The 21,051-nt window shown below is 41.9% G+C and overlaps 1 protein-coding gene across 1 annotated transcript; it reads left to right on the forward strand.

Moving 5' to 3' along the window:
- Positions 1-1,411: 1,411 nt before the first annotated feature.
- ada (adenosine deaminase) lies at positions 1,412-20,519 on the forward strand. Its single transcript, XM_010875195.5, has 11 exons — positions 1,412-1,710; positions 10,676-10,737; positions 10,965-11,090; positions 14,831-14,974; positions 15,206-15,321; positions 17,055-17,179; positions 18,314-18,385; positions 18,679-18,780; positions 19,286-19,353; positions 19,529-19,658; positions 20,243-20,519. Exons 1-11 carry the CDS (start codon positions 1,669-1,671, stop codon positions 20,348-20,350), a joined length of 1,095 nt encoding a protein of 364 aa, XP_010873497.1. The 5' UTR covers positions 1,412-1,668; the 3' UTR covers positions 20,351-20,519.
- The last annotated feature ends 532 nt before the right edge of the window (positions 20,520-21,051 follow it).

The following is a 21,051-nucleotide window of genomic DNA, read 5'->3' on the forward strand; positions in this document are numbered from 1 at the left end:
AATTCACGACGAGTTAGTCATTGGCTCATTTGGCTTAGTCTACCAGTCATCTACCACAACACCTTCAATTGCTGAACGGGCCCTGGTTCTCCTCTCACCCTCGCCATGAACTCCAAACAGTGTCCGCCATAAATGTGTCAGTTACGCACTGTGCATCCGGGTGAGATGGGCTTTCCTGTGTGATCGCCGTGTCACTCCTCAAGCTCGCTGCCTACGGCAAGTTCATCCCTCTTTCTGAACACAGGCCTCCGCTGCCCTACGTGGGGTGCAGTAGTGCTACGGCTGACCACTCTACCGGGTCCCGGCGCATTAAGTCACCACCCGCCGGGTATGACTACATTTTCACACCAGGAGGTCAGCTTTGTTGGAGTCTACCCCTGCACTGACTGGTGGTTGAGCGTGCAGGATGACAGTCGGTCAGTCATCCACCTTTACGGCACACGGCACCTTACTCACGGGACCCTAGAAAATCTGGACATGAGCCCAGTCCTTCGGCAGCACTAATGGGCCGACAGTATGACTCACAGCTCATGTCCACTCTAGGAACTGACACCATGGGAGGAGAACTCCTCGAGCACTCACACGACTGTCTCACTTGAAGCAAGCCTCACAACTGGGCCCGGCACTGTCCGCCCCACGCATCTAGATAAGCACGTAATGGCTGGCACGTGTAGTGGCTAGAGCCGGCACTTTTCACCTGGGGGAAGCATGATCCTTTGTTGCCGGGAATGTCGCTATCAAGGGGCTTTGCACTGTGGTGCGTACTTGGCGTACAATGCTCACTTGTGAGTAGCGAAGGTCATTCAGTAAGACCATGTTTATCTAGACACCCTTTGTTCAAGGGTGGGGCCTGCTCCTCACACTTGTCATGGACAATTAATTGTGGTTATTGAATTGCAATGAATTATCAGTTCTAAACATGATTTTTCCTTTTCGATAATGCCTGCAGCATAGTGTGTTCACATTTGCACACGTGAAAGACTGTTGCTGGCCAACTGTAGAATAAATGCGGCCATAGAAGTCAAATGAACAACCGTAATGACTGATTATTTCTGAAAAAACATAGATTTTTATTATTGCTTTATTATTTTATTATTATGCCAAGATGTATGAAACCTGAAACATGGGAGTCCTAATAGCTGTCCCAATATCCCTGTGTGGGATCACAAACAATCCTAGTTTCATCAAATTGATGGAATGTTTTTATTTTTCACCATAAACCAGTATTTTATGTGTAACTTTTTTCCGTACCAGATATACCAGCATAGGTCTACCAACTGTGTACGATGTACCAGCATTATAGCCTGCCAACTGTGGTCAGGCTATAATCAGATCATTAAACCTCAGAGCATATGGCTAAACGATTAACCTATGCCGCCTATGTTGCTAATCCTACTCAACACTCCCGCTGTCTACACGCGGGAAAAGAATATCGCGAAGAAGTATGTTTATGGCTAGTTAACTTATTATACAGCCTTGTATAGTCTAACTGCTGATAATACCTCCTTTGCAAGTTGTGTGGGTTGGATTAAGGCGTGTCCCTATCGTATGTATATAACGGTTATGCTAAATGCTGTTCGAGTCCTGGTCGGATGAAGACTGAAGTCGGGTCACTCCTTTTGTGTTATCAGCAGTTTTACATTCACCGGCAGTTGGAGCGCTTTCACAATGGCAGAACCCTCAACTGAAACGATATTTAACAAACCAAAGGTAAGATATAAAAAATATATATAATTCAGTAGACCTAACGAAAGTTTCATTCAATTGTTCAGAAAATTTACTCTCCTTCCAAACGAGTATTTTTATTCATGATTACATTTACTCCAATATTTCAACCACTTCGTAAACATGTAGCTAGGGATCTTGACGCTCTTTAATTTGATTGTTAATTAGAAAAGACACCAGCTCGAAACGGCATGACAACGCAGTGGCTGTGGGATTTTACACGGTGTAGTAATCATTTAGGCGTTTAGGCGAAACATTCCGAAACCAGTCACAGGAAATACACTGTATATTGACATATTTCCAGTAACTATTAGCGTGTCTCATTATGGTTTATCATAGTCTACCGACACCTTACATGATACAACAGTAGGAAACGTGTTACTACTTGTTGGTCTCAACTTCATAATGGTCCTATTGCACATCAGTTCTGAGTGGAGACGAGTGTGAACGGATATGCTGTCAGTGGATTCCTCAAAGAAAGTACATTCAACCCTTAACCCTCTACCTGTTCGTTCTCTTGCTACGCTCCTTTTTTTGTGAATAGATCCATATTCTCTTTCTTTTTCAAAACGCACTCCTTATTCAAAAATGGTATGAATTCGTGAAAAATGTATTAGCTATCATAACGTATCATATTAAATGACAGAAAAACGAATTACAAAAATTTCTTGAGTGCCTTTTTGATTAACCATTTATTAAATTACAACCAACGACGGTTAGGCCTATGTCGTATCCACTTTCACTGTCACAATCGTCGCAACTGCCTGGAGGTATAGAGTAGCTAATGGTAGAACTGTTTTTGTGAATGGACATTAGTAGCGGCACAGACAGGTGCATAACGCGAAGTTTGATTGATGTGTAAGACCCATGTTGGTGATCTATGTTTAGAGTAGGCTGCCAAATAGACATGGTATGTGTGAAATAAAGAAGGGCTGACACCGTATACCTACAATACACTGGCAATACTATTTAATCAGTGCTTAATTTTAAAATCGGGAGGTCCCGGAACACATTGGGTCGCGTGAGTGACATGGATCCAATTGGCAAATCGACACGAATAAAGCACATTGGTAGCACAAATAGCAGTCGGACAACAACAAGCTCAAAGTTTCACAGTCTTGTCATGCAGTGCTGAGTCTATAAGAGGCTGCAGGAATACCCGACTTTATGAACTCTGATTTATTTCAGTAGAATGTTTTACACTGCAAAGCGAACACAATGACGGAAAAAGACACGTCATGCGCTGCAGACCGGATCTGTGAAAAAATAGAGAAGGGTCCATCATATTTCACCAAATCGCCCTCAAGCTATATGCCTATCCGTATTTTGTCAGTAAAAAAAAGCAAGACATAATAGGATTTTCACTATTTTGGACGCGATAAAACTGTTAGACACGGACATCGATTTTCATTTTCTTCAAGGAAATTAGTCAAAGCCTAAACAAAGAAACCAGGCGCGGTTAGGTTTGAGGAACCAATTGGAAGAGGGTGTTATATATGGGCGGAGCTTCCCTAGGGAGATATCGTTTTCTTGAGAGATCTTGACATATGGGAACGTCCACTTGGCGGGCAAAACAAAACTCTCCTTCCATTGGCCTCGGTCGACAAAAACGCTTACTCCACAACTTTCACTTGGTACACTTCAAAGTGCCAGATAGTTGCAGTTCCATTGGATGCGTTAAACGCAATATTGGCAATCATATCTATGTAGTCATTGTAATGAATGACATGGTTTGTTTTCGTCTGCACCGATGCAGCCAACTCCAATGGCCTAGCTGACGTTAGTGAGGCTAGCTAAACCTCTCTTGTTAAACATATAGCGTTAAGTTAATAACAAAGTTAATACAGGAGAAAATTGCACCAATCCGACCTTTCTCCACAGCAACCCAGGCTGTCAATGGTGGGTTATTTAAACAGTAGGAATGGTTTACTTTACATTGGAGCCCCTACTGGAGAATTGTGAAAACTTTTATATTATTACCTGTACATTTGTCACACGGTTCTGTTATAGTGGTTGCACTATGCTACACTGACCACCCATAGAATCAACGGTAATTTAAGTAAATTAGCACTAAACTTCGCTTTGACAATTAAGAATTTCTTCTTCACCTCCCAAACAATTGCGTTATTGACCTACCCTGATCGAAAGTACAGACGGTTGTACTTTTGTACGCTTTCATTTTGGTAGCAGGGATGTCAATGTTTTTACAATGTACAATAATGCAGTGGGTGCTGTATACGGGTCACAATGCGTAAGACTAGCAGTGTGTTTGCATACCTTTGTTTTTCATGTTTTGTGAGGTGATCTAAACACTCATGGGCTGTGAAAGTGAAATGTTTCAACAATGTTCTACCCGCCAGGCAATTAAAGCAACCACGTGACTGAAAACTGAATTCCTGGCAGCGAGTCAGGGATAGACCTCATTGGGAGAAGCAAGCAAGTTTATTGATATAGCACAATTCATACATAGCAGCAATTCAGTGTGCTTTAAAATACAGCAGAATAAAAACAAATACTACAAAGACAAAAGGGAGAAATATGGTCCCGAACAAACTGAGGAAAATCTGAGAGGTGATCCTGTTTTCGACATCGGGCAGGGGTTTACACAGATGTTGCTTAGGTAAGTTTAATAAATAATGGTGAACAAAGACCTAAAAAAAAACACTAGGAGTGTGCATTGGCACATATTTTACTTTCCGAATATTGTGTGTTGTTATTCGAATATTGTGTTAACCGAAATACATTACATTTTTTTAAAACGACCGATACCACATGAGCGCTACTACGCGCGAGAGAGAGGGTGATGTTCTCATGTAACATCGGCTTAATGACCAACAAGCGACTGCGTGTGTGGAGGAACCCGTGTGGTTGACATACAGAACTACAGAGCTAGAAGACAATTTTGAGATTATTGGATGGAAGAGTCTAGAGAAGAGTCTGAATTTGCTTAACTCACTGTTTTCTGCACTCTCCACAGCCTTTCGATTCCACAGTTGAACTATACGTTTTGTGGCCACATATGTTTTCCGGAGGTAACATTAATTCTGTAAATATATTCCTTCTTCCAAGGCCTTAATTACAATATATATTGCCCCCCCCCCCCCAATATTCAGATATGCTCAAAATGTCCCCCCCCCAATATATTGATATATACATTATAAATACAATAAAGATGCGCTACGACAGGCAACCATGCACCGCCTTCCAAAAATAATAATTTGCAAATGTAAACATAATCATAACTAACTGGTTAAGCGTTTTACTGCAGTTCTGCGTGTGGTTTGTCCTAGTGTTGTTGCCGTACCCCAGCAGAAGCCGTCTGTGGATTGCTGTTGGTAGGTACAATCTATGACGAACACTACTCTTATTACTTTGAAATGTAATAAAAACTGGAAAACTAAAATGTAATATGAGTGTTACGTATATCTGCCTGTCGATTGTGACACGTCTGTAATTGTGGAAATAAATAATTGTTTTCAAAAAGCGTCAGTATTTGCATGGAGCGTAAACAAAAGTTTTTGGGGAAAATGGGATGATTTGCGAGTGCTAATCAATCAACCATCACAACGGTGCTCATGTGCGTATTCAACTAAAGTTAATGTTAATGATTTTGTTAGAAATGTCAGAAAGCCCACGTTAAGTCTGAGTAGTGTCAATCATTTATGTTGCGCTGCATGTGTTATTTGTGCAGACAGTAGTCGTTTTCATTGATTGCATATTCGTATAGTATATTGTATAGCTGTATTTGCTTATGATAAATAGCATTATTAGTGATTGTTTAATTATAGTACAAGCAGTTTTATTAGTCAGCTTTCATTCACAGTTAGTGTCATCATGAACAAGAGGAACGGTGGCAGTGACATTAATAATTATTTTTGGGCTGCCTCAGAAAAGAAAAGTTGAGAGCATTGAGAAAATGAGTACCAGTCAGAAGATAGAAGTATGCAGCAGCACAAGAGGCGATTCAATGTTTATTTATATAATAATCATTGCCATTCAGATCAGAAATGGTTAGTAATAAATTCCTGAACATCATTGCAAGAAACTTGTTTACTGATATTTATTTCATGTTCACTCTGTTGCGTTCAGTGTAAAGAAAGAGATGGAGAGAGAGGGTATGAGGATGCCAACAGGGCAGGGAGAGCAGGTTACATGGAAGTGAGTGAGAAAAGGAGCAAATATTTATGACCGATCTGATATTGCCATGTTGGTGTTGTTCTGACAACATCATAAATAATGTTGGCACAGGTACCACTAAGGTTAGGTTTAGGCACAGGTGTCTCAGGTTAGGGTTAGGGTTAGGTCAAAGGGTGGGGGGCAGGGGAATATTCTGTCTTTGGACTGGGGTATCCAACTAACTACAGGTCAGTTGCAATGATGGTCCTGGAGAAACATGATGTTTTAGGAACAATACCAACCCGGTGATATCAGATTGTGCAAATATTCATGGTTAAGAGTCTTATAAATATTTTTCTTGGGGAACCCCCGGCAAAATGTTGGTCCCCCCCCCCCCCCAGTGTTGACTCCATGGCTACGGCCTTGCCTTCTTCCCTTGAATTAGTTGACTTTCATCCACTTGCTAGTAGTAGGCTAAGAAGTATATATTGCATTATTCTCACTGACTGGGCCCGACCACACTACTACTGCTTTGATTGAGGAATGTTAACAACAAACACGTGTGAAGGAGTGCATGCTATTAAAACGACGTAAACGTTATACTTTAAAAAAAATGTCATGGTATATCGTCATATGTAAACATTTTAGATTGGATTTAAAAAAAAAAAAAAAAACATTCAAGGGTATTTATTTCAACCAAAAAAAAATACATATATGTAAAAAATAATGGCCCCAACACACAGTATACAAACACGACAGGCTGGGAGTAGCACAGGGTTCTCCACAGAACATCGCCTCTGGTGTAGGTTAGGGGTTAAGTTGCTTTGGTTAAATCAAGGTCACATTTACTGCCTGTTCAGATGAGAGTTTGGATCAGTTTGGTGGAAGTTATTTCAGGTCCCATGTTCTCAAAGCTTCTTGGAGTAGGACCTCTCTTTATAACGTAAACAGGATTAATGGACAGGATGTCCCTGATAACAAGAGGAGTATTGATTGCATCGTAACGTTTGTGTGCATGTGTGTGTGCATGTTATTATGTTTCCCAAAGGGCCAAAGGAATGTGTTGTGACAAAGGCCGGATGATTTCAGTACGACAGTAAATAGGTTGGACAGATCAACCTTGACTCTGAATGACTTTGATGAAGTGACATGACATTGGCCCAGTGTAGTTGAGTTGAAAGAGCATGGGGTGTGCTCAAATATCCATGCTACAGAAACATCGCTATAATATGTAATATATAATATATAACATGTGACATGTTGCGTACGCAACTGTTCTGACAACATCAACACAGATGATTAATAACTGTTTTTAATAACACAGATTATTCATAAATGTTTTTTCCATTCTATGTGAAGCACGGAACCTTTCAAAGAAATGAGTTGTTGCAGCACTGCAAGATGAGCTCGTCTGTAAATCGCTGTAACAGCTGTATTAGATCTGCTTTGTGTATTAGCCTGGCGTGCACTGATGCTATGTTGCAACTCTGAATTTATGCCCCGTTGCCAGGATAGCTCTGCTTGTTTCTATGATGGAAGCTCCTTAAAAACACAGAAACCCTCTGTTCCTCACTTTTTTAAACACGGTCTATGAATGTGTTATTCAAACACTGTCTTCTTAAAGACTATAATTGTAACTAATCTTTAGAAAATAGTACACTGCTGTATTTTTTTATTCATTAGGGCGTGCGCGTGCACACACAAAGGCACAAGCCACATTACAAACCCCCCTTTTTGGTACTGAATAGAGATGATTTAACAGTCATGCAAAACCGACAGCCTGTGCATCTTTTTCAGACTCATTGTGGTAACTGGCCAAGAACCTTCAACACCTTATACACTGTACAGGTAGCAGGGCTGAAAAGGACACGTGTGGGTGGAAATGACGGTGTCACGCTCAGTCTCCCAATTGTTGCATTTAACACACACAAAATGTGTATTAACGTAGTGAAAGCTGAGACAAAAGCCAGTGGACATGCCTGTCTGAGGCACTCTTTCACTGCACCGTTCTGACCTACACTGTGGCCTTAACTGCTTTCCAGTGGCTGGATTCCTTTATGCTACTGGAGGTTGTCAGGCGAGTAAGCCCCTAAAACATGTTGAAAATTCAGAATGTGCACTGATTCCCTGCACTATTCTGTGATTATTTTATCCTTGAACCGAACTGTGCAGAATTTTAGCAAGCTGGAAATGGCAGGGGGATTTTGCTTGAACATAGCTGTGAAGTATCTACTGTTAGAATCTACAAATAAAAGTGGCCTTTTCTGTACTTTTGTCTGTGCATATTGTTTGTATTTGTGCATATGGTTCAAATTTTACTTCTACTGAAAAGGAAATCAAAGCAACAATATTTCTACTTGAGTTAGATTCTTTTAGTCCTCTTTCCACCACTGGTGAGTGATTGAAGGAGGATGTTTGTTGTGAGGGAAAAGGGGGAGTGAGCAATAAAATCTTCTTTCATTGCTTCTCACGGTTTGCTGAGTAAATGTAGACATAACTGCGGAGTAACGTACATAGTATGATGGTACTGGTTGTGCTACACGCCACACAGGACACAGAAAACATAGAATCGAAATCAACTAACTTGGCGGTGGATTGATTGTTTATCAATATATCAAAAAAGTGTTTGGGGTTTGACTAGCCGTCTGCCCTGTACGTGCACGTTCATGAACCACCGTGGCATTCTGGGGTGAGTCTTCCCCACCTCTGAGGTGGTTTTGCTTTACTTAAAAGGGCAATATGTAAGACTTTTTCTGTACAACTAGCATGAAAATATGTGGCCAGTAGACATCTGCAGCTAATGTTCTATGTTAAAGTTATTTTTCCACAAAATGAATCAGTGACTGTCATATTCCCCATTTAAACTTTCTTGCTGGCAGTAATATGAAAGATGTAATTGGACTTTTATACACTGAACCATACCTATATAAATGCAGTAAAGGGGAACTCCACCAAGGAAAATGTAATAGAAATGGCTGCATTAAACATGGTCTGGGGGAAACATTTTGAATCTGCTCAAAGCCACCCAGCAAAATGATCCTACTTTTAGGTTATTATTTGAATGAGTATTTCACACCATGTCCAGGTAAAAATTGCAATATGATGCTTGTATGGATTTCATCACCAATATATGTTCATGTAACCCAACTGCATTACAGGATTGCCACCACAGATATATGTCACCAGGTTATAAATTCAGCGGTCACTTACTCTAAACCTGAAGAATGTCATTTTTTAAATTATGTGCACTGAAATCATTAAAATGTGTCCAAATCAGAAATGGAGTGACCACACTCTTGACATTTTACAATAAATGTGTCATGGCGGATTTGATTATTATCCAATTTGTTATTTCTGTAAAGTCAGTTATATCGGACACTGCCAATAACAGTGTCCTTTTTGTACACTATCTGCTTTCCAGGGACCTTTTTTTTTTTTTTTTTTACATATTTGGATATTTGAGCTAACTTCCAACCACATTCATTGATAAATGTAATCAATCACACACACATACACAAAACATGTTTAAACCATTCTGCAATTATACTAAACAGAAATAAAACTCCCTTCCTGCAGAAAACATTTGCACAACCCTACCTTTACCGTCACATCTAAAATGAGAATTCGGTGAAACAAAACATTTGCAAATTATTAGAACATCATTAGACGTTGATAAAAAAAAATGAATCCAGAGCTTAACATAACTCGAAACCTTTTTCAATATTTTCCGGTAGTTGTTGTCAGTTTTACCTGAGTTGTAGAGCTGACGAAATGGGCTGCAGCGTATTTATTTGCTACTGCATCTCATTGCTCTCTGCTCAACATAACGTTTGAATAAAGGCCAGAGTACTCCGTTGTTTATTAAATCTACTTTTACATTTACATTTCAGTACTTTAGCTCAGTGGTTCCCCACCAGGCGGTATAGGTACCCCTGGAGCTGCTTGGTCTATGCACAGTTGGATCTTGAGAAGACCCATGAGACCATAAGGGGGTTATTCAGGGGAACCACGGTGAGTGCAGGGCAGAATTCAGCTGGTGATACAGAAACTGAGAAGGTTGGTAACTACTGTAACTACTGTATCACCAACACATCCCAGTAATATTAAGTATTCCGGATTCAGTGATGCAGCAAGGTCAGTGCTAGAAAGGCCATAAACAAATAATAATTAACATTGCATGTATTCGTTCAGGGCAGGGTATAGATTTAAAAGGTTTCAGAAATAATCTGAGAATGGGCAGGGAGTCTGCCAGGACAGAGAAGACTCTTGACTGGGCTGAGTGGGAGCTGATCTCGGGCGGTGAGATGGCCATAAGCGACAGATGTCAGAAGAGCTTGCGTAGGGATGTGGGTTAGATAATTGACTGAAGTTAATAACAATAATATGTCGAACTTTTATAATGCTTTTCTTGGACCCAAAGATGCTTTACATCAGATACAAAACATACAACATCCCGGGAGAGAGATTGGACAATACACAGACAAACATTTAAAAAAAAGTACTTGGACTATGGAAGTTTCATGGCAAGCACAGGAAGCTGAGTCTGGCTTCTTTGGCATCACTGGCCTTTTTTCTGATTGGATTTGATGTACCCTGTCATACTATGCATACTGCGTCACGCCCTCTGCATCCACCTCCTCCTTCGATTCCCTGATTGTGTCTGGTGCCGTGCACTTGGGCCCACTCACGGCTCCCCCCATAACATACTGCATTCGAAGGTAGACATGGTCCAGCCAGCACATTGCATTGGGCCACATCACACAACAATACAACATAAAGTACTTCCAATTTTTGCTCTCTGGACTGAATTACTTACTTTATCGTCTATCCATAGATTGAGCTTCATGTGCATCTCGATGGCGCTATCCGAGCAGAGACCATTCTGGACGTTGCCAAGTAAGTTAATAAATCCATTAAATTCTCTGCTGTGTTATAACTAGTTTGGCAGCTTCTTTTGAATGACAAACAGCTAACTAGGTTCAATTTGACATTTGCCTGGTTCAGGAGACATGCGCTAATAGGCTCAGGCTGCATACACTGTTCTTTCAGCATTTGTGTGTTCAACTTCTGACGAAATGAACAGAAAGTATTTATTCTATGTATACATCTTCTGTCTGTCCCAGGCGACGTGGGATCAAACTGAACGCCAGCAGTGGGAAGGAGATGAAACATCTCTGCACAGTCTACCAGCCTGTCAAGATGTTTGCAGAGTTTCTTGCCAAGTTTGAAGAGTACATGCCTGTCATTGCGTAAGTAGACTAAGCATTAAGATGGTTGTCACATAAAGAGGTGCAGAGAACTGTACTGACCAACTAAGCTTTTGGTTTCATAATTAGTGCAGACAGCGTTTTTTTTAAATCCTAAATCCTGGGCCAAGAGTGTGACAACGACCATATGAATTGGTAAAAGAAAATAGAGTTAATACCAATAGTAAGAATTTGCATCATTTTGTAGTATTTTCTTCTTAGCTTTAGGTCAGTAGTTTTACATAACAGATGGACCCCGTTGATTATTTTTGTCAGTTGTCAGGAAGTTTGACTGGGATTCAATCAAACCCATCATAGCAATGTTTAGTCACCAATATTCATCCCATTTCCAAACACTTCTAATCTAAGAAATGAAAGCATATTTGTGTAGAGAGTTACCCTGGCAGTAGTCAAAAGGTTTTATTCAGTACCCAAGACCAGTCTGTCAGTTAATTTGACCACTGGAAAAAGAGCTACTGCTTAAATACGGCAATGTGTGTTTAATTGAACTGAGCCCTCTGATACAGGTGAAAGTTCAGTCTGTTAGTTAGAAATGAATCAGCAGGCACTATAGGCGGAGACTGGATGTTCTTCTTTAATTCCAACAGGAATCATCACCATCAGCACTATGCTACACTGTGTGTAAGATGTGTCTTTCTTCCAACAGCAATCATAACTGTTTTCAATAGTTACACTGTGTGTAAGAAGTGTCTTTCTTCCAACAGCAATCATAACTGTTTTCAGTAGTTACACTGTGTGTAAGAAGAGTCTTTCTTCCTACAGCAATCATAACTGTTTTCAGTAGTTACACCGTGTGTAAGAAGTGTCTTTCTTCCAACAGCAATCATAACTGTTTTCAGTAGTTACACCGTGTGTAAGAAGTGTCTTTCTTCCAACAGCAATCATAACTGTTTTCAGTAGTTACACCGTGTGTAAGAAGTGTCTTTCTTCCAACAGCAATCATAACTGTTTTCAGTAGTTACACCGTGTGTAAGAAGTGTCTTTCTTCCAACAGCAATCATAACTGTTTTCAGTAGTTACACCGTGTGTAAGAAGTGTCTTTCTTCCAACAGCAATCATAACTGTTTTCAGTAGTTACACCGTGTGTAAGAAGTGTCTTTCTTCCAACAGCAATCATAACTGTTTTCAGTAGTTACACCGTGCGTTAGGAGTCTAGTCTAAATGAATTAATATGACGGGTGATTAATGAGTGGCGTTACCAGTTTTACAATCAATCGTTTTTTAAAGGACCATTCAGACCAGGCTTAGTGGGTCTTCTTCCTGGTTAATGAGTGAATGGAATGCAGAGACAGTATAATGCAGTGTTTCTTCTAGTGGACAGACCAGGGGGTCACTTAGTTTAAATGCAGGCCATGCAGCATAGAGGAGCACATCATGATGGGAGCAGGTGTCTCTGTGGCAACCGTCTGAACTCACAGAGTCCATAGAATTCCGAATTAGATTAATTTACAAGGCTCTCTAGTTAATTAATTCCGTCCCTATTCCAGCTACACCTTGTATTCAACCTTAAAGCCACCAATTTCACATTTTAAAAACGAGGGTAACCTACCACACAAAAGCAACAATCAAGAGTTCAGTGTTAAATTAAATTGCATCTACTGCTAAAACGAAAAAAATCATTACAAGCAGACTTGGGTGTTTTCAAAATATAATGTGTTACGTTTAGAAATGCTTTGTACCAAATCCAAATGGGTTGTGTAAATTTGGGATCACCCATTAATGTAATCTGATTAATTTCAGTTACTGTTTAATTATTTCCTTATTAAGACACATTAGAAGAAGACAAAAAGGACTATTGCCCATTTACTAACTACAGCAGGATCAACTAATATTAGATTTTACATAGCTGGACATACATGGATGTGGCATATGGTTAGGAAAGCATATGTGTTGAACTGATTATCTGTACAATAAAACTAACATTAAATATCCCTTGATCTTCAAGAATTTGTCCTGAAAATGGGAAGTGCTATTTGGATTTGGGAAAAAGATTTTCATTGGCTATATGCCTGTTATTGATTCAGCTGTGGAAGTATATTCAAAGTTCACAAATCTGAACATGATGTTTTGTTTGGCGTCTGGTAGAAAGACCTCCAACAGGTAGTTGTTCAAACAGATGGAGGCAGGGGTAGTGGGTGGTTGACAGGTGGAGGCAGGGGTGCTGGGTGGGAGACAGGTGGAGGCAGGAGTGGTGGTGGGTGGGAGACAGGTGGAGGCAGGGGTGATGGGTGGGAGACAGGTGGAGGCAGGAGTGGTGGTGGGTGGGAGACAGGTGGAGGCAGGAGTGGTGGTGGGTGGGAGACAGGTGGAGGCAGGGATGGTGCTGGGTGGGAGACAAGTGGAGGCAGGGGTGGTGCTGGGTGGGAGACAGGTGGAGGCAGGGGTGGTGGTGGGTGGGAGACAGGTGGAGGCAGGGATGGTGCTGGGTGGGAGACAGGTGGAGGCAGGGGTGGTGATGGTAGTGTAATAGGAGCGATCCCCGACATCAGTTGGTATGTCGCTGAACAATGACCTTGTTTTTGGTAATTCGTTACTGCCAACCTTGATTTCCAGACAGACCACATTTCAACTCCATACCAGGAGAACCGGTAACCACAGCCTAGGGCAGTAACGACATCCTTTGGTTAACCTATTAATAATAGATTTCTGTATGCCAGTATTACCTGGGAGAAGGACAAGATGAGGATATGAGAATCTATATGACCCTGGTAACCCTCGTCACCACCCACAGCTGTTAACAAAGAATAGGTTTCTAGTTGCAGCCAGGGCAGTTTCTAGTCGGCAGTAATGCTGAATGAAGCATTTATCAAGGCCTTCCCCTGAAAGCCTTGTTGTTCCATCTCGTGCTTCCCCCTACACAACAATATGAGGAACTTGCTAGCTTGATTTGGCTCATGCAGGATTTTTCGGCATTGGTGGATGGTTTGTCATGGGCCACAAGCGGTGGGAGAACCGTAGACATTTAGACCTGGCCAGTCCTGGTGGAAATGCTGAACGCAGCTGTTTTGCTAATCATGTGATGTGAAACAAGGTATTTGTGTTGTCAAAGCAAAACAGGATTGAGAAAAACACGTCCGTCACATCAGTGTGACGAGACTGAGGTTGCTGACAGTTTCCTCCAACAGAAACCAGGGCCTTTTTCAGAATTCACTTTCATGAACAACCACCTATTATATTGTATTATTATTACTATCCCAGACGTTTACCTTAAATGTTTTCAGCAGACACTTTTATCGAGCAGGACTTAGTAACGAGTGCATTCTGTTATTCATATTTCTTTTTACTTTCCCCCAATGGAAATCAAACCCACAACTCCATCTGTATCGGAGTCATGTCGAATGAAACAGTTTTGCACTGGCACTGCCTATTGGCTGTAGGAGCTCAGTCAGGTGCAGGTCAAATGTCACTGGGAGTTTTCAGCCATTGAACTTTTCTTTTCTCAGTTGGGGAAAATTCAATCCTAAATAAGTGGAAATTCCTAAGATGTTGAGTGGTTGAGGAGATGTCAGTTTGTTGGTATCTGGTTGGAAGACTGTCATCCCCTCCCTGATGGACAACCTTCTCCTCGTATAGTCATGAAATGGTTTAGAGGTCTGCCACAAGCCCTTTGAATGAACGTATGTGTAGTTGGAAAAGAAAGGCATGCGTGTGTAGGAACAAATATGTAAGTGTCAAATGTCTTGGACCAATATCCTGTTATTGATACTGCATTGTTTTTCCAGCGGAGACAAAGAGGCGATCAGGAGGATAGCCTATGAGTTTGTGGAGGACAAATCCAAAGAGGGGGTGATTTACGTTGAAGTAAGATACAGCCCACACCTCCTGGCTAACACTGATGTGGAACCCATACCATGGAAGCAAGAAAAGTGAGTGAAAGTCAGTAACGTAGCTTTCGCACTACTGCGTGTGTGACTCTGGTCACAATATTAACGTGTGCCTGACTGCTTTAAGTTACCGGTGCTCCCAAAACAGTCTTATGTGGTTTGTACCGGGTGATCAAACACAGTTGAATGTTAAATACAGCAATGCATTGTAGTGTTAATCGCGCTCTCTCTACCCCTCCCCACCACCACCACCACCACCACCACCACCACCAGAGGTGACGTGAGCCCAGACGATGTTGTTCAACTTGTGAATCAGGGTCTGGCCGAGGGAGAAAAGGACTTCAATATCAAAGCCAGGTCCATTCTGTGCTGCATGCGCCACATGCCAAGTAATTATCCCACTGTCCTGTTTACACCCCTGTACCTTATCCACTGTCCTGTTTACACCCCTGTACCTTATCCACTGTCCTGTTTACACCCCTGTACCTTATCCACTGTCCTGTTTACACCCCTGTCCCTTATCCACTGTCCTGTTTACACCCCTGTCCCTTATCCACTGTCCTGTTTACACCCCTGTCCCTTATCCACTGTCCTGTTTACACCCCTGTCCCTTATCCACTGTCCTGTTTACACCCCTGTCCCTTATCCGCTGTCCTGTTTACACCCTTGTCCACTGTCCTGTTTACACCCTTATCCACTGTCCTGTTTACACCCCTGTCCCTTATCCACTGTCCTGTTTACACCCCTGTCCCTTGTCCACTGTCCTGTTTACACCCCTGTCCCTTGTCCACTGTCCTGTTTACACCCCTGTCCCGTGGTTGTCCACTGTCCTGTTTACACCCCTGTCCCTTATCCACTGTCCTTGTTTACACCCCTGTCCCTTATCCACTGTCCTGTTTACACCCCTGTCCCTTATCCACTGTCCTGTTTACACCCTTGTCCACTGTCCTGTTTACACCCTTATCCACTGTCCTGTTTACACCCCTGTCCCTTATCCACTGTCCTGTTTACACCCCTGTCCCTTGTCCACTGTCCTGTTTACACCCCTGTCCCGTGGTTGTCCACTGTCCTGTTTACACCCCTGTCCCTTATCCACTGTCCTGTTTACACCCCTGTCCCTTATCCACTGTCCTGTTTACACCCCTGTCCCTTATCCACTGTCCTGTTTACACCCTTGTCCACTGTCCTGTTTACACCCTTATCCACTGTCCTGTTTACACCCCTGTCCCTTATCCACTGTCCTGTTTACACCCCTGTCCCTTGTCCACTGTCCTGTTTACACCCCTGTCCCGTGGTTGTCCACTGTCCTGTTTACACCCCTGTCCCTTATCCACTGTCCTGTTTACACCCCTGTCCCTTATCCACTGTCCTGTTTACACCCTTGTCCACTGTCCTGTTTACACCCTTATCCACTGTCCTGTTTACACCCCTGTCCCTTATCCACTGTCCTGTTTACACCCCTGTCCCTTGTCCACTGTCCTGTTTACACCCCTGTCCCGTGGTTGTCCACTGTCCTGTTTACACCCCTGTCCCTTATCCACTGTCCTGTTTACACCCCTGTCCCTTATCCACTGTCCTGTTTACACCCTTGTCCACTGTCCTGTTTACACCCTTATCCACTGTCCTGTTTACACCCCTGTCCCTTATCCACTGTCCTGTTTACACCCCTGTCCCTTGTCCACTGTCCTGTTTACACCCCTGTCCCGTGGTTGTCCACTGTCCTGTTTATGCCCGTCCCGTGGTAATACCCATGTCCCAATGTTGTGGATCTGCCTATTTTCTCCTTAGCTAACGTCACTGTTTGGGGACCCTAGTGCTGAGTAATAGACTTGTGTCTGTATGTTGTTTCACAAACACACAAATAGTAACCGGTACCTTGAACACTGACCCGGTACTGGCACTCCCTGTTCATTCTCCTTCCTCCAGCCTTTACTGAGGGGCTGTGCATGATTCACAGAGCTGCTCATTGGTGGACCGCGACAAGCCATTCAGATAACATTCGGCTCATAGATACAGCATGAAAACATTTCAAATCCCAAAATCAAATGCTGTGCGTAGTAAAATGACCGTCTCTGGGCCGCTGCTGCCCCTTAATAAGACTGTGTCTTGTTGCGTTGCACAGACTGGTCCATGAAAGTGGTGGAGCTGTGTAAGAAGTACAAGGAGGACGGAGTGGTGGGTATTGATCTGGCAGGGGATGAGACCATCAACGTTAGGGACCAGTCCTGCCACAGGTTGGCCTATGAGGTAATTCATGTCCCTCTGAGCTGTGTAAACACCTTTCCCATAACTGTCATGCCATGAGTGGTTTATAGCAATGATAGAAGAGACAGCCTCAGTACATATTATGCAGGAAGGGAAGATAACTGTTCCCCTACTGAACACTTTATCATAAAGCATATCATGCTCAGTCATAGTGCTTAAAGGTTGCCCCACTCCGACATGCACAAGCATTTTATATGTATTGGAGTATATAGTGTGAAAAAAAGGCAGTAATTATTAACGTTTGGCACTGTTGGCTTCACGTTTACAGAGTCAAAGTACAACAGATTTTTTTTAGGCCTACTGCAGAACAGAACAACTTAAAGTGGTTGATTGGTTTTATAACTAGCCAATAGTTAGCACCTTATCACTTTATGTAGCTCATTTACTACCTGCAATTTCCTACAACAAACAACTTTAACAAAGACTTCTTTTTAATAATTTGTCAATGGGGTTCATCTATAAATTCTTAGTAAGTAAAAGAGGAAGCCAAAAGTTGACATAAATAATTTCTATAAGAATGGATTGCATGTTGATTTTATCTCTCATGCACATGCTGATTTGTCACAGAATTGAACAAAGAGTTATTAAATAATTTCCTTAGGAAAACATCTGGGAACAATGTTCTGAACTGGAGACCAGAGTGATGAATGTGAACATGTAAACATCTGTTTAAATCATTACGCTGCTCTAATCCAGTTCCAAAAACAAGGAAAGAATTATCATTCTCATAGTTCAATGTCAGTGTTATAGTACAAGATGTACTAGGTCTGGGTTATAGTACAAGATGTACTAGGTCTGGGTTATAGTACAAGATGGTACAAGATGTACTAGGTCTGGGTTCAAATATTTTTATATCGAAGTTTTGTTTTGTCAAAAGCAGACTGTAACATTTCTCAAGTCTTGTATAGCAGTGTAGCCTTTGACAAAAAAAAGCAGCATCCTTGTGACAGCAGTGTGACAGTAGTGTGAAAAAGAACTGCATTTTAATTCATTTATAATGACAGCCTCCAGACAATGAAAGGAATTTCGGTCGGAGGCAAACTGGGACACCACATGTAAAACTCAGCCTTTTGTCTGGTTGACTTGGTGTTGAGGTTTTGTTGGCCTTGTTGACAGGAAGCGGTGAGGTGTGGGATACACAGAACAGTCCATGCCGGAGAGATGGGCCCGCCTTCTGTTGTGAAAGAAGTGAGAATTCCTTTCCCTTTACACCCTCTTGGGGACCATCACATGCCTGGGCAGTTCATCCAAGAACTCCCCAGACACTACAACATTCAGCAGCAATGCATGCCTCACTGGGACATATCCCGCTGAACTGTGCTATCAGTTGAGACGGCGGGCTGTGTGGAACTGCTTTCGGTAGAGCTATGCAACCAACGGCGGGAGTGGCCAGGTGTTCTCCTAACAAGTGTATGTGAGATGGACTTTTACTGTAACCATTTATAAAGCCCTGGGTGACCCGTGTCTTGTGTCTTGTCCAGGCTGTGGAGGTCCTGAAAGCAGAGAGAATAGGCCATGGCTACAACACACTGAAAGACCAAGTGTTGTATAAACAACTCCGGGAGCAGAACATGCATTTTGAGGTACGTAACGTACATGTGTATCCCCTCGTGTTTCAACTGACTTGAGTCACAAGGGAGAATTCACACAAGGACGGGTCTTTATTTACTAACATCACCCACATCTGCCGTGCTTGACTTGGGCCGGAATGGTCCGGAACTGCGTTCCAGTAATTATTTTAGGCAAAAGAGCCGCCTGGGACAGGCTACTTTAATGGAAGAAGCCTCATTAACTCATCCATTTTGATGAACGTAGTCTAATGAGTTGTCAGTTCCTGCACTTCATCCCAAGCCAAGCACAGCGGCTCCTCCTCTGTCCAGACTCTCTGCACTCATCTTGAAGGGTGCACAAGGCAGAAACTCTCTCTGGAGAACGCGTACAGATATGGTACATCTTCTTAAAACCAATGGCTAGGGGTGTAGAAGTGCACACCTCTGTGAAACTGCACAAAGCCCAGCCGTGGAAATAAAAGCATAGACAAAGGTTGGCAGAGTGCTTTCTTGATGAAGGATTGCCATGTAATTGCAGACCTGTCCCATATCCAGTAAACTGACAGGAGCCTGTGATCCCGACTTTACCAAGCACCCTCTTGTCACGTGAGCCCTCTTTTACCACTCTCATTATTTTCCTGTAATTATACTAGTTTCACCAAGCCAATAACACCGGACCCCGTCTCCTTATTTATTATTATTGTCATGTGTGTGTGTGGGGGGGGGGGGGGTCACTTCCACCTCACTGAGTTGTGTCTGTGTGCATGTTTGTGCTGTGCAGCTTCAGAAAGGATAAGGTAAACTACTCCCTGAACACAGATGACCCTTTGATTTTCAACTCCCAACTACACGTTGACTACAGAACTGCACACGAGTACATGGGCTTCACTGAGGAGGAATTTAAGAGACTGGTATGTTTTCCTGTTTGACATGGCAGCTAAATACCTCTCCATATTTAGTATGTTCTCAGAACTGTTTGTGCTGTAACTTTTTGGGTTGATAACCAAAGGAGTTTCCCTCAGTAAGATCAGCGATTAGGCAATGAAATATTACCATTAATCACTGTTGATAACACCTTGAAATTCTCCAATTGGTCACTGTTGATATGTAATACTACAGTTTATCACTGTTGATAACACCATGAAATTCTACGGTTTGTCACTGTTGATATGTAACACTGCATAATAGTATGGTTTATCACTGCAGATAATACCATATAATACTACAGTTTATCACTTATGTAAGATAAGTTTATCACTGTTAATGTTATAACAATGTATAATACTACAGATTCACTTTTGATATGTAATACTACAGTTCCTCATTTTTGATAACAGTGTACAGTTCTACAGCTTATCACTGTTGATATGTAATATTACAGTTCATCACTAGAAAATCCCATGAAATACTCCAGTTTATCACTGTTGATAACACTGTGAATTGCTACATTTTACACTGATGGCTGGATGACTCTCCCACTCACCTTGTCTTTCAGAACATCAACTCAGCTAAATCTAGCTTCTTGCCTGAGAAGGAGAAGAAGGATCTTGTCAACAAGCTGTATGAAGCCTATGAGATGGTGCAAAACGCTGAGAACGCTTAAATTAAGTACGGATCAGAACTGCCCGGAGGCAACCATCTTGTACTCTTTTATTCCCCTCACTTATTATTCTTGAGGTTCTATGCTATGCTCTTATGTATACATATATTTAGCTGGCTATGAACACATTAATATACTACTACGTGTGTGTGTGTGTGTGTGTGTGTGTATATACAGCGCCGTAAAAGAGACCATAGCACCTTTTTCTTTACTTAAAAAAAAAAAAAATCTGAAAGGAAGGTTTTGAGTGAGGAACCAAAGGGTTAAAGAGACCACTGCAAATTGAACGCTTCTGTTCCTTTGCAACTTTTTTTTGAAAGGAAAAAAAAGGTGCACGCACACGCACACACACACACACACACACACAGACTTACACACGCACAGTTTTGAGAAAATATATTATATATGTGCAATAAGCACATTTCGGTCATTCTCAATTTGCCAAATACAACAAGCACTTCATAGTCATCATTACCAGTACCTTTTTTTTTTATTGTAATAGACATGTATTCATTTAAGGTAAAATCACTTTCCATTTAGTCAGTGATGCCTACACCAAGTGAGGTAGGCCTATAGACTGCTTGAATTATCATACCTAAAACTTGCTTAGCTCTTATTTTCGTGGGATTTTAGTGTGATTGTATTTTGCTACTTCACAGTTTTTGAATTGAGTTGATGCATCAGGTAAACCAGCTCAAAACCAA

Source organism: Esox lucius, chromosome 12 (genome assembly GCF_011004845.1).
Source record: "Esox lucius isolate fEsoLuc1 chromosome 12, fEsoLuc1.pri, whole genome shotgun sequence".
In the NCBI taxonomy this organism is placed as follows: Eukaryota; Metazoa; Chordata; class Actinopteri; order Esociformes; family Esocidae; genus Esox; species Esox lucius.